Source organism: Copadichromis virginalis, linkage group LG12, assembly GCF_057382275.1.
Source record: "Copadichromis virginalis isolate Kocher_CV1m ecotype Utaka linkage group LG12, C_Virginalis_male_GT1.1, whole genome shotgun sequence".
In the NCBI taxonomy this organism is placed as follows: Eukaryota; Metazoa; Chordata; class Actinopteri; order Cichliformes; family Cichlidae; genus Copadichromis; species Copadichromis virginalis.
This window is the reverse complement of record NC_140629.1, coordinates 12,028,843-12,043,567: the sequence shown is the minus strand read 5'-3', so window position 1 is coordinate 12,043,567 and position 14,725 is coordinate 12,028,843. Positions and strand designations below refer to the sequence as shown.

General features: G+C 41.1%; 2 protein-coding genes across 6 annotated transcripts in view; both read left to right on the top strand.

The window, feature by feature from the left end:
- Positions 1–9,161, top strand: part of LOC146696575 (voltage-dependent N-type calcium channel subunit alpha-1B-like) — a 31,211-nt gene extending 22,050 nt beyond the window's left edge. Inside the window, exons 5-6 of the mRNA XM_085474071.1 lie at positions 7,217–7,367; positions 8,709–9,161. Of these exons, the coding sequence (XP_085330197.1) occupies positions 7,217–7,367; positions 8,709–8,888 (331 nt within the window). The 3' untranslated portion in view covers positions 8,889–9,161. The remainder of the gene's footprint in view (positions 1–7,216; positions 7,368–8,708) is intronic.
- The window catches only part of LOC146696574 (voltage-dependent N-type calcium channel subunit alpha-1B-like), a 67,508-nt gene continuing 61,554 nt past the window's right edge, over positions 8,772–14,725 (top strand). For all 5 annotated transcript variants that reach the window (XM_085474731.1, XM_085474732.1, XM_085474730.1 and 2 more), the window contains exons 1-2: positions 8,772–8,836; positions 9,777–10,103. In XM_085474731.1, the coding sequence (XP_085330857.1) occupies positions 10,029–10,103 (75 nt within the window). In that variant the 5' untranslated portion in view covers positions 8,772–8,836; positions 9,777–10,028. The remainder of the gene's footprint in view (positions 8,837–9,776; positions 10,104–14,725) is intronic.

Here is a 14,725-nt window from a genome sequence, read left to right as displayed (position 1 = left end):
TTTCCTCCCTTTTTGTCATCAAGGAATTCACACACACACTCACAGGCTGGTCACTCGCCCCCACCTTTCTCTCTCTCTCTCTCTCACACACACACACACACCTTTTACTCCTCCTTTGTTCCACCTGTGAACCCGCCCCTCGAGGCTGGCTCACACACACCTCATGCTTCTCGCAGTCCCATTCAAACTTTTTGCGTTCCTCTGCTGATTCAGGACAACGCCCTGATCAGCACGCAGAGCAGATGCCGTCCACTCACACTTCACAAAACTAGGACAATTAGGCTCACAATCTTCGGATCGCGCCACATTTGCCTCACAAATTATTCAAACTGCGCCACGGACTTGATAACGCGGTTTCTCTTCCCCAGAAAAAAATAAAACCAAATTCAACTCCCCTATCCGGTTGTTCAGTCTGATGTCACTAGCCGTGTCTGGGTCTAAACTCCGCTGCAGGTCCATATATCAAACGATCACTGTGGCATTACTGAGAGTTGAAAAACCGTCTAAAGTCTTTCATCTTTAATAAAATGATCAGCGTTCTGCTCTACCAGGTGTAACAATTGAGTTTAACATCCAGGCATCCATGAAAACGGAATTTATGACATTTAACGGAGTTAGAAGTTAGCAGGGAGTTAGCTCGCTAGCTTCTATCTAAATACAATATAGCATGGCCTGACTGCGGGGTTTTGGAAACAAATTAAAACGTACAGCTTTCTTATCACTTCCAGCATAAATGAAGACAGAAAACTAAACAGCAGTGACGTTTGTAGGGTTACTGAAGTTGGGCTAGCTGGTATATAATGATGTGCTACGTGACCGCTAGCGACATAGCTATGTTAGCATAATATAAACAAGCTAACTTTTTTTTCCACTCGATAAAAGTTAACGTGAGTTTTCTCGGTGGTCAGAAACAAATGTAATCGCATGGCAGGATGCTGTAAAAGGACCAAACTTCAGCCAGGAGAACAACTGAGATAATCCATCCACAATACGAGGTTAGTCATTCATATACTGCTGCATGGGCTGGGCTGTAGTTACATCCTAAGGTTTTAAAAACTGAGCTTAAATAAATGATTAGCGGTAATAAAAGCCGAGGGGGGTCAACAGGGATCACTGACTGTTTTAGGAGCTTTTTGAGATCAAATAGAAGAAAATACATAACATTAAACATGTTAACAACACAAAAGCCATATTAAACGCAGACTACTTTAGACCCGGAAGTAGGATTCGTCGCGTCATCACTGAACAACCGGATTGAATTCACAGTTTGCAACAATTCGTGACACGATCTCCTGCCACGATTTCTACACACCACAAATTATTTTTGTTACTTTAATTGACTCCCGTACTTCGGACAAGACACAGACTCTAACTGCGCTATTACACACACTACACAGTCTACACAGTCTACAGCCCATCAGTGGGCTGAGCCAAGCAGTTGTACTCTCACTAACGAAGCAACTTGCCCCCACTCTCATGCAGGTTATCAACCGCGACTAGGATCCAACACCTAGCTTTAGTTATTTAAGGCATCCCCGGTGCCTAGGTAACCACCCTGGATCTCCTGCCCTCACAGGTCCTACCCCCGTGTCCGAGAATAGGGGGAGCAACCAAGCCCGGAACACACGTGTCCCTCAGCCGGCATCGAGGCCTTAAACCCCGCTTTCTAACTAATAGTAACACACGTTTCCTGCTATAACGCACGGGGACGGGTCACAACACCGCCACTTTTTTTCTAATGACTAAGACGGATCACACACCGCCGTGGATGAAACACTGATTCTACTAATCCGTAACAAACGTCTCCTGCTTTAACGCACTGAGATTTTCTTACGACGCGCTAAACATCAACCTGAAGTTCTTAGCAAAAGTCTCTTGCTTTAGTCGTGCTGGGACGGACCCTAGCCGCCTCTTTATTCTACTGAGTGAATTTACACTGCGATACGTTCAACTTAGCGAACAGATAATTTAGGCTTTAAACAATATGCACGGTTCGTAAATAAATGGGTTGTGCTTACCTTTTAATCATGTGAGCTAGCTCTCTGTTTGCCTCGTTTCACGATCTCAGCTCTGCCAATTCATCCTCTCTGGGCCTCGAGCGAATCCCCAGGTTTCACAGCACTAAAACTGTTGCGAAATCAGTTTCACCCCAGTGCTTTTTATTCCTCGGGCATCCAGAGATGGCAGCGGAACTCAGTAGTCATTTCACAAAACCCTTATTCATCTTTATTCATCTTCATTTAAGCATGCATCTTCTAGAAGGGGAGATGTACAAGGCCGGTGTCCCTCTGCAGATCTTCACTGCTTTGTCTGTGAAACACAGTTTTGTAGAAGTGACCCCATCATAAAACTCCCATGGTGTGCTGCAAACTCTGTGTCTGTGTGTATGCACGAGCATGTGAGTGCCTGTGTGTGCGTGTACTAGGGCTGCCACGATTAGTCGACTAGTCACGATTACGTCGACTATCAAAATCGCCGACGACTGATTTAATAGTCGACACGTCGTTTGAAGCTTTGTAAGATCCCAAAAGACGCAGGAATAAGTAGCAGGATTTAAGAATGTAATAACGGACTGAAACAGAAGATGGCAGCACTGCATGTACAAGGATGCCAGCTGCCGTTAAACCCCGAAGAAGAACATATTTTCAGACGAGAATGTAGCTGTGTAAACCTCAAATATCTGCTCAGTTTATCAAGACACCACATATTTTCAAAAGCGCTCCGACGTTTTCGGAGACATCTGTTACCCACTAGCTCGATAGCTAGCCGGGGGCTAGGCTCACTAGCGCCGTGAGAACACCGCACTCCCGGCTTCAAACCCACCGCCGTCTTTCGCTACTCAGGTTAAACATGATATATGAGTCACTTAGATAACTTAAAATGTTATTGTTTGGCTTTTTTCAATATTTTATTTGTTCCTGAGTAAATCGGTTTGGCTGAGATTAAAGTTTTTACACAGCTGAATAAACGTCAAGCAGACAGCTGATTATCAGAAGTATGAGATGCTCGAGAATTTACTCCGGTGTCCTGTTATATTTTAGATAGCAAGGAGTTTATTAAACTTCACCAAAACAATCTGCAAACTTCATTAAAATTTAACAAACTATCATCTTGTCTTTATTTTTAGTTAGCACATACCTTAAACACTTAAAGCTGTAAGCTAATGATAGTTATATAAGAGCAGATGCTGCTGGTGCAATAAGCTGTACGTTTTATGTCCAGTGGATGATGATCTGATTAGTCGACTAATCGCAAAAATAATCGGTGACTAGTCGACTATCAAAATAATCGTTTGTGGCAGCCCTACGTGTACCCGTGAGTGCGTGTGCGAGTGTAACAGTTTAAGCACTGTGTGTGTGTGTTTCTGCGTACGTGACTTCCTGCTGGACATAAAAGTAATCTCCTAAGCTACAAGCTTCATTCTGTATCAAGCTTCATTCCGTAGTCGGTATTCGTAGCCAGCCTCGTTAATGATCTCCTTGAGGGGATTCAGGCCTATGCATAACAGCAGTGGGGTAGATACGGGACTTGATGGCGACTTGTGCTATCAGCTTGAAGTTGGCCTCTATTGTTTTTTGCCACACCCCCATGAGTCCCTGATGAAGGCTCTTCAGGTCCTGTTGATCTTGTACAGTTCTAGGCATTCCAGGATCCAGGTGTGGGATATTGAATCATAGGCCTTCTTGTAGTCAATCCAGGTGCACAGGTTGGTCAGTCTAGTCTTGCAGTCTATGATGTCTGACAGGAGCTTCCATGTGGTACTGTTATTCAAGATTCAAGATTTTTATTTGCCATTTGCACACAGGACCAAAAGTCCATACACATTGGAATTCTTGTGCATAGCTCTCCAGGTCAAATTATTCTTTACAAAGTAAAAACAAAGCAACTAAAAAAGAGAATAGAAATAAAGAAAAGAATGGAGCAATCATTGTATTTACTATATACAAAACACACTGTACAGAGAGGGTGGTAATACACTTCTTAGCACTGAACATATAATATTGCACATTTTCACAAATCTGTTTCACAGATCTGTTTCAGTGAGTATATTGCACATTAATCAGTGATTTATCCCATTGTATATTGAAATGAGGTGAGGTAGTGCTGTGTTATTTTAAGTGTTCAGTGTTTTTTTATGTTATGCCATCAGTCTGACTGTTGTATGTTGAGTGTTATGTTGAATATTCAGTGTTTGTGTTTTGCCATCAGTCTGACAGTTGCGGGGAAAAAGCTGTTGAAAAACCTTGTTCTGTGTGTGATGATGCTCTCAGCTCTGTTGTGTCTAAGGATGTATATACACTTTTTGTGTCTGAGCAGAGGGTGAACTAGATGGTGTGGGTCCCTGGTAATTCTCTCTGCTCTTTTTCAGCAGCGTTGTGTGTACAGAGAGTCCATGGAAGGAAGTTTTGTTCCTATGATCCTCTCCGCAGACTTTATGACTCTTTACTGTTATAGGACTTTTCCCTTCTGGGGGTCCTTGGGGATCAGGACTGTCTGGCCTTCATTTAGCCATTCTGGATGTCTCTCATCAACTAGCAGCTGGTTCATTTGTACTGCCAGATGCTCGTGAAGTGCAGTCAGCTTCTTCAGCCAGTAGGCATGAACCATCCCAGGGCCTGGTGCTGTCCAACTCTTCATACTGGAGATCCTTTCTTGGATATCTGCCACTGTGCTGGTTACTGAACCCTGTTCAGGGAGGTCTCTGTGGTCTGCTCTTTGATCCACTATCCGCTGAGTATTGCTGTTATGGATGGCGTCCTTCTCCCATATGTCCTTCCAGTATTGCTCGGTTTCCAGCCTTGGTGGTGCTGTTCTTATATTATTCCCTTGCCACTGAGAGTACACCCTGGCTGGTTCTGTGGAGAAAAGCTGGTTTATTCTCCTGCCTTCAATCTATTTGGTGTACATCTTCAAGCGGCTGGCCAAGGCTGTGAGTCGTTTCTTGGCAGTTTCCAAGGCCTCAGGTATGGACAGCTTGCTGTACTTCTTAGGCACCTTCATTGCACATTTCTGCACCTCTGATAGTTGGCTAACCTCCCTCCATGCTATCTTGATCTTGGTCTCTAGTCTCCTTCTCCATGGTCTGCACTGCTTCTTGTAGCTGTTCAGCTTGTAGCCAAGCATCTAACTGATCACCGTTGCCGTGGTGTAGATCAGTTGGTTAGCCTTGGTAGTTGAGGTAGGTAAGCACTTGAGGTAGGTAAGGTTGAGGTAGGCTGTATTCACAACATCTAGTAGATCTAGGTTACTTCACGTAGGGTACCTCACGTAGTCTTGGTAACCGGCTACGGAGGATCCAGGTTTCAAACTTCACCATGATTCTAGTCGTGTCCAAATTCATGGGCTGCATCCTCCTGAGGACCCCGCCTTTGCGGTCTACGTAGGCCAGGTCCTCAGTAGGTTGGGTAGACCGGAAGTAAACGACTGTGAAATTGGACGGTCTTGCCTTCTGATGCTGTCTCGATGGAGTTTAATAAACTCGGCCGTCTGCTCCTTGCTATCTAAAATATAACAGGGCACTGGCGTAAATTCTCGACCGTCTCACACTTCTGTTTAATCAGTTTTCTGTTTGATGTTTTTTCAGCTGTGTGAAAACCACCCAGGGCATTTATAAACACACCCGAAACTCTGGCTGATTGGGTCCCACACCCAATTTCACACCTTGGCTCAGGCGATTAGAGGATCATCAGGGGGTCCTTTTGTCCCTCTGTGGGGGGTCACTCCCACTAGGTTTATATCTGGGACTCTCCACCATTTGACCTTAGAACTGAAGAAGCTTCTCGGATGAGAGGTGAAACGTCTTCAAGCAACTTAAAGAAGTCCAGACGCTTTTCTTTGCAAGCTCCTTTGACCCTGAAAACCATACATTTCACACCTGAGCCTCAACTCTCGCGGCCCAGTACCAAACGACTCACGGACCGGTACCGGTCCAAGGCCCGGGGTTTGGGGACCCCTGCTCTTAATTGTTGTGACGCGTGTTCGAAATGCAGAGAGGTGCGCTGGATTTGCCACACGGAGCAGTGCGAGAGTAAAGCATGAGGGAGGGGCTAATAATCGGCTCAGTCATTTTTAATGATCGTTGAAAGCCCAGATCGTAATCGTGATTAAAATTCAATTAATTGAGCAGCCCTACTTTGTCGCGTCGCTGTGACGTAATCGGTCTACAAATGCGTCCTCAGGAGGATGCAGCCCATGAATTTGGACACGACCTCTATCTCTCAGGTCAGTTCCTCTCGTACACCATGGGCCTCTTAGCTGCATTTTTGATCAGCGCTCTCCTTGCTCGTCCTGTGAGTTTAGGTGGACGGCCTTATCTTGGTAGGTTTACAGTTGTGCCATGCCATACTCCTTCCGCTTCCGAATGATCGGTTGAACAGTGCTCCGTGAGATGTTCAAGGCTTGGGAAATGATTTTGTAGCCAAAGCCTGCTTTAAATTTCTCAATAACTTTATACCTGACCTGTCTGGTGTGTTCTTTGGAGTTCATGGTGTTGTTGCTCCCAATTTTCTCTTAGACAACTTCTGAGGCCGTCACAGAGCAGCTATATTTGTACTGACATTAGATTACACATAGGTAGACTCTATTTAGTCATTAGCACTCATCAGGCAATGTCTATGGGCAACTGACTACACTCAGACCAAAGGGGGCTGAATAATTACGCACACCCCACTTTGCAGTTATTTATTTGTAAAAAATGTTTGGAATCATGTATGATTTTCGTTCCACTTCTCACGTGTACACCACTTTGTATTGGTCTTTCACGTGGAATTCCAATAAAATTGATTCATGTTTGTGGCTGTAATGTGACAAAATGTGGGAAAGTTCAAGGGGGCCGAATACTTTTGCAAGCCACTGTGTGTTTGTGTGTGTGTGTGTGTGTGTGTGTGTATATATATATATATATATATATATATATATATCTCGATATATCGCGCTTTAATAAGAAACACACTGTTCTTTTTTCTGCAAGACATATTAGCATCAGACTGATCTTCCTTCACTGAAAATAGTCAAAAATCAACCATGTTATTTTAAGTCAAGTCAAGTTAAAATTTGTTTTTCAATAGCACATGTAAAAGATTAGTATACATCAAAGTGCTTCACAATAATTTTAAGTTTGTTGAAGCTGAATTGGGGTGATGCACAGTGTTGTCAATGACTTTATTCTAACCATTTCTGTTTCTCTCTTTCCTCTTCTCTCTCTATAATGGATCAGGAGTGCAACTGGAGAGGCTTGGCATGAGATCATGTTATCATGCTTGAGTCACCGTACATGTGATGAGCGATCAGGGACCCACGGAAAAGAGTGTGGCAGCGATTTTGCCTATTTCTACTTTGTCTCTTTCATTTTTCTCTGCTCTTTCCTGGTCAGTACTGAAGCCTAAATGTCGCCATTGCAGCTGACACATTTGATTGTTTAACTATTGGCCAAAGAGTTTAACTGACTCTTACTTCTGCTTTTTTATAATATTTACGTCTAAATTGCTGATCACAACACAGAGTAAATATAAAACTTACTGTAAAACCTCGCAGCTGCCCATCTTTAAGCCACCTAGTCAGAAATACACATGTGCTAGTTAGTCATCACACATATATTTGGGACAGAGTAATGATCATTACTGGTCATTTCCTCAAATTTTTAATGAATGAATAAATCAACACTTGTTAATGAGTTTTTGTTAGTACAGGATTTTTGCTCCCTGAGAAGATACACATCCAGTATTCCAGCTGTTTAATTTTTTACATACATGCCAGATCCAGTATGTGTAATCAATACATGATACTTAAAAATGTGTTTTCAAGCCACTTAAAAATACAAAATACAGCATATCTTTTTTAAAGTAGCAACAGTTATATTGCTAAAATATAATATTGACCCTCCTAGGACCTGGCGTCCTCATATGTGGACATCACATTTAGGGTTATTTAGACCAACATATACTCAATTTTGCTCTACAAGGGCCTGATATCTACTTACGAGAACATTATACTGCTACTGTTATACTGAAATTTTAAACGAATATCCTCATATGTGGCTCTCATTTTTCTTAGAAAAAAAACTGGTAAAAAAAAAAAAATCTGGTAATTCTTTGTTTTTACATTAATTGGGTCCTAATCAACCCAAATATCAAAGAGAAATTAAAAATACATGCTGTGGAAGAGTTCAGGTCTTAGGAGGTTAAGATGTATGTCCTCTGTGTTTTTGGCATTATAAACTTCATTATAAACTGCTGTTCCATTTGTAATAAAACATTAAGACAGCATAAAAACAATGAAAGTGAAAAGTCATAATCAAAATATAAGAAAAGGTTCTTAAAAAATGGAAACAAGAATAAATCAGAATCCACAGAATGCATAGAGGTGGCATTAAAGTTATTGAATTAAAAACAGTCGAAACAACGGTATTAAGCTTTTTTTGAAGCAGTTTTTAAATGTAGATAGATATATTCTAAAGGGAACTGTGGGCATGTTTGCACATGTTTGCAATTACAATTAAGTGTTTTTGTTTGCTTAACATCGATAATACTGTGAAGAACTATTTCAACATGTTTACATCAGTATCTTGTCTAGTTAGATAACATTTCATCTGTGAAATCCTAGAATTTAGTGTTAGCTTTTATTAGAATATCATAAAACATAAAAATACATGTCTGTTATTTTTTATATTTCAAAACAACAGGTCTAACTACCTTATGTCTTTCTTCTAGATGCTGAACCTGTTTGTGGCAGTCATAATGGATAACTTTGAGTATCTGACCAGAGACTCGTCCATCCTGGGGCCTCATCACCTCGATGAGTTTATCCGGGTTTGGGCTGAGTACGACCCAGCTGCGTGGTATGTTCAAGCCTTCATCTGGCCCCAGAGAACAGAATGCACAGTAAAGTGAAGGAAAAACCTCTCTAGCCTTACTCCTCTCTCCCCTGTTTGTGACTACGGTGACTGAACAAGGCCTCATTCCTGTACCTTGTTGTTTGCAGTCAGCCCTCTGATAATTATTGGGATTTTGTTTTTTTGTTTATTGTTTTGTTTTGTTTTGTTTTATTTTGGAAGCTGTCCTGAACGGTTGTTTATTTATGTGCTTGTTCTTTTCCGCAGCGGACGGATTTCCTATAAGGATATGTACAATTTGTTACGCATTATCTCACCCCCCCTTGGCTTAGGGAAGAACTGCCCTAATAGGGTAGCATACAAGGTTTGCAAATACCAGACATTTCCATCACTAGGGTGCTTTGTGTACCTCTATGCCAAGAGAATTTTAACTGAATGGCTGTGCACCAATGAAATCGCCTTTACACTAGCACTTGCCCCTTCAAACTGTCTGGCTTTGATGATCCTGGAGTGGAAACAAAGTTTTCAAAGCCGTGGCACTGTCCCAACATGCTGCCTGCCATAAGACTTTCTTCTGTCTGTAATGTTTTAACTGCAGACTGCAATTTACTCTACAAACTGAGCCTTCAAAAGTCTTAAATTCAATTCAGTTATGGCAAATCAAAATCAGCAAGAACAATGTGATCTTTTTTGTACATGTCTGCCTCGTGAAAGTTAGGCTATGAGCAACCACAGCAGATTTCAGGCTGGCATTGAAACCTTTGTCTCCGTACACCCTGGTTGTAGTACCAGTGAGATGTCTGCAAGCATGCTGTGGCAGACATCCCCATTATACTGCTCTCATCTCTCTTCCCTTTCATCAGCATCCTGTGTGGGTCTGAACATTGTCCCATTTTTCTCCCCTCCTCCCCTGACTCACTCTTTACCATTCCATGTTTCCTCTCAGGAATCCTGAGCTCCATGGCGATGCATCCATCCCTGCGCCCTGACACAGTGGCCGAGGATGGCATATACCTTCCATCTCACTCAAGGAAATCTATTAACAACAGATTTCTGTTTTTCCTTTCCATTATTCTGCTGTTTTGTTGATTTCTTTTTATTTATTTTCCCCTTCTCTAACTTCCCATCCATCTCTGTTTGCATTCTATTTATGTTTTGATTTCCTACCCTGTGAAGTGGCCGTATCAAGTACCTCGATATGTATCAGATGCTGCTCCACATGTCCCCACCCTTAGGTTTGGGAAAGAAATGTCCGCCAAGAGTCGCCTACAAGGTAGACCCTCCTCTTCCGCCACTTTCTTCCCCCTTCTCAACAATCTTTTTTCCATTGGCGTGAACTCAAGCCAATGTCTTTGCTCTGCACTATTCCCACATTTCTTTGTTTTGCTAGTGCTCTGATATTTTGAGTGTAAGTCACTCATCTTTTCTGTCTTACGGTTTTGCTAATAGTATCTGCTGCTTTGGGTTAATACCCATCCCTAATTATAAGAACATAGCCCTTAATAAAGAATGCTTGATTAAGATATATAATGTATATGGAGGGAAATTGCTCCGTTGCATCACTATTTCCTTTCAGTGGTATACCCTAGTTTGGTTTTTATTTTGTGGAGCAGTGAGTTTTGCGTGCATGCGTGCGTGCGTGTGCGTATGTGTGTGCAATTATGTATGTCCAGGTGTGTGTGTGTGTGTGTGTGTGTGTGGGTATGTCTAGCTTCTGCTGCTTTTCTGTGGAAGAAATGTTTTGTATATGTGCTTTTGACTCTGTGGTTCTGTCTGTACTGCTACTACTTTTTTTTCTCTCATTTTTCTGTCATATCATCTCAGTCTGTTCACTGTGTGGAAATATCTGTTGTGTGCATGTGTCTGTGTGTGTTTCTTTCTTTCTTTTTGTGTTAGAATATTAGAGGTGCTAAACCTTGATTTAACCTCTACACTATTTCTAGCTGATCACATTATCTTTATCCGGATAGCCAATCTAAATAATGAAATTTGCATGTTAACACAGGGGCAAATGCAAACAATGTAGTCATATACAGTGACTAAGTTACATTTGAGGAAATCTTTACACTGTGGTCAACTTGTTTATAAGGTTTAAAGACATTGAACAGGAATTTCCAGCAGGATTTCTGTATTGATTACTCAATTACTCAAACATTTTCATCTTCACCAATGTGTAACACTGATGTGCGTGTTTCGAATACTCCCAGATCAAAAAAGGATTTGGCACCAAAGAGCTCAATGATTTGGACCAGTAGGTTCGGCTACGTACAGGAGAGGCGAACTGAATGAGACTCAGACAACCGCGAGTTTTGAAAAATAACCGGAATTGTATTTTTCTTCTCAATTAGAAACAACAGGACATTATGACAAACATACAAAACATTTACAAATGAAATTATCCCCTTTCGGTACCAGTACTCTCTTAATAATACCTTTTGGCAAAATCACAGTAATCACTCGATGAGAAAGAAATCTTACCTGGGTGCACCCTTTCTGGAAGTACAGTTCACATCCAACAATGAACCACAATTTCAATCATCAGCATGTAAATGTTAACACTTATTTGCATTTTCACAGACTTCGTTTACAAATAGCAACAGTTAATCAGCTGGAGGGTTATTTCCGACAGCTCACACTCACTTTTGTTCACATTCATGGAATGTACAGAGTCCGTAAAACGAGTCCTTAAAACCACCCGCCCGTGAGTCCAGGGGGATGTGTGTGAAGAAGGGGGACTACGAGTACAAAATGGCGTGGTGTGTTTCTGTTTTGTTGCATCTGGCCTACCACACTCTGATGTGCAGGACAGAACAAAGTCATTTGGTCCTTCAACGGGGTTGGCTCGCCATCAATTTCAGGATCCGTTGGAATGCACCAGGAAGATACAAACCAAAGAAACAAAAAAAAAAAACAAAACCAAACAAAAAAAACCCTGACCTGTCAACGACAGTGTCATGGGACATATTAAGTTCCTCATAAAATCACAATTCACACATTCGCTTCAACTACTGGGTTTCAGTAAATTGAACAAAGTTTCCTACAGAACATTCCTAAACAATTATCATTAAACACTGGAACATTTTACTTGCAAGGCATTCATGAAACACAGATAAATAATGAACAAGTAAAACACTTTGCTCACCGATCTCAGAATTAGAAAGACGGAGCAGCGCGAGATGGCGCACGACTCGTCTTAGCAATATACATACAGTAAAACAATCTTTCATAAACGGCGAGTGCTAGCTCTCCGTCTATATTACTCTTTTTCACACCTCGTCTCAGTAAATCGCCGTGTCTCGTTTCCTCACTAGCTTGCTCATGGAAGGTTCGCGAGCGAGAGAGAGAAGAGAAAAATCTGTGTCCTCCTAGGCAGGGGCGGCAGGCGGAGCCTGTACCACGTTTCAGCAGCTCATTGGCCTAGAGTAACACGTGTCTAAACCAGAACAGTTAACTCCTTAACTGCTGCACCTATGGTTTATTCATTACAAATGAAGTGTGCTGCTTAGATTAATGATTCTTTTCTTATTCTGGTATATTCTAGTTAAGCCATACTCAAATATGGGTTACAAATGTCACAATTATTACCAAAGACAGTCTGAGTAAACTAATAACAGAAAAGGCACATAACAGAGTGGGACTCATGTTGGAGCAAAATGACCATAAAAAAATTCTGAGATTTTTTTTTTTTTTACACATTTCAATAATTTTTTCCTGTATTTGTTAGTAAATTGGCGATCCTCGCCCCACCTTTACTCCTAAAGGACCTTTCTTGGATGCTGCTTTTGTACCAAATCATAATTACAATCACCCGTTGATATCACCTGTTTCAAATCACATCATTATTTAGCCAATTTACCTGATTACTAGCCCTAAATTGCTCCTGTCCCAACCTTTTTTGGAATGTGTTGCAGGTCTGAGTGACAGGTAAGGATGTATATTTACAAATGAAATTAAACTGACCAACCAAAACATAAAATATTTTGTGTTCATATTGTCTGCAATGAAATACAAGTCAAAGTCAATTTAGAAATCACTACTTTCTTTTTTTATTTTCTGTTTTCCTATTTTATTCCAGTTAAAACTCACCTCAGGTAGATATGCAAAAATGGACAAAATGTAGTGTGCCATTTACAAATGTTACATTACATTCATAATGGTTGTACAGTACTAGGCAAAGGTTGTAGGCACTTTAAAGAGTCTGGAATCTTTTATGCTCTACAATAACTCTAAAAGGTTGCAGTTTGTATTTGTCAGAATACTGAGTCAGGTAGCCAGCACAGTTGAATTCAGTGAAGCTTTGTTAGTTACTTCTCGCTCCAATTATAAGAGCGTGCAAATGCATAACCATGTAAACAAAAAATGAAATTAACATCTCTCACCACTTACCTTGTTGTGTGAATGCCTCACCGGCATTCACACTATTGAGATCCTGTTTCTCTTTATTCTTCCTTTTTCTTTTTCTATTTGCTTCCCTACATTTTTTGCCGCTTAACTAGTCCCTCAGTTTTTATGCCATTATCACCATTCAAATTTTTACAGTTTCTATCAATTCTGCTCTTTCCAGCTCCCATTGAAGTGAATGGCACACATCCCATAAAACGCTCTAAGTGGCATGTTTTTGAACCTTAAGTACTTCCACATACTTTCACCTAGAACCACCATTCCACCTTTAAACCATTCTCCTGTTCTTCTGCTACTGCTGTCTAATTCAGCTTTTCCATAAGTTCTACCATTTCCCTTGAATTAATTTTTAACTTTTGTATGAATTATGAGGATTTGCATGGGTTGCTATCGTTGATATGGACTGAGAGTTAGAGTGCGTGCACTCTAAGCTCTGAAACCCTTCTTCATGTACGAACAAACTCCTGTTGCTTACTCAACTTTTGCTGAACCCACACGAATTATACATCAAAACGTAGGTATTTTTGTTGGCTTTAAGACAGTGTCACTATCATTATCGTGCGAGTTACGTTTTTTTCACAATTTGCCTCGAAGTGACACAAGGTCTGAAAACTTCCCATTCAAAGTCTATGGGGAGGTTGTGAAACTTAGAGCTGAAATTCTAACTGGAGGCATTTTTGAATCGTCATATCTCCTTAACAAAGCAAAGTTAAGACATGAGGCTTGTGCCAATATATCTTCAGACACTTTGAGTGTTCTAAACAGTTTTTACAATTATCTTATCGTTGAGCGATGAATTACGTTTGTTTGAGGGGCGGAAATCTGTCCTCTCAGTTTTCAAACTCTGGAAATGAAGCCGTGTGGTCATATCTCCGCGATGGAGGTACAAAGACCTATGTACCTCCGTCACAGTGAAAGTTCACCAAAGTCTGCTGATTCACCCAGTACAAAAATTATGCTTCTATCCCACCGACTTTTTGAGTTGCACAACATTTTGTAACACCAAAAAACGGCATTTTTCGCCTCTCACCGCAATCTAATTCTGACTCCTCATCACTCTGTTTTCTGAGCCCCCCCGCCCCTGTTCCAGGTGGCACAATTGGTTATGACACGGGTCTGCAGCCCAAACGTCTTGGGTTCAATTCCACCTTGTTCCACAGGTTTTTTTTTTTTTAACTACAAATTAATACACTATCACAGTCCTGCAATTTATATTGCTAATTTATTACAATTCTGCTACGTTTTATGATTTTGGCAGCATTTCTAATATGGACCTCAGATTCTTGTTAATGCTCCATGGCAGAAATACATACAAGTACACAGCCTGATGAAGCAGACAGAAGTAGTACCTCTGATTGGTGGACTAAAATTTAGCAGAACCAGGTTGTTCTGCCTCTTTTCAGCAGAAGGTTCAGCGTTTTCACCTCTTATCAGCACAAATCTCAGCCTCTTCTGCTTTTTTTTTTTTTGTCAGAATTTTCAGCTTTTTCACCT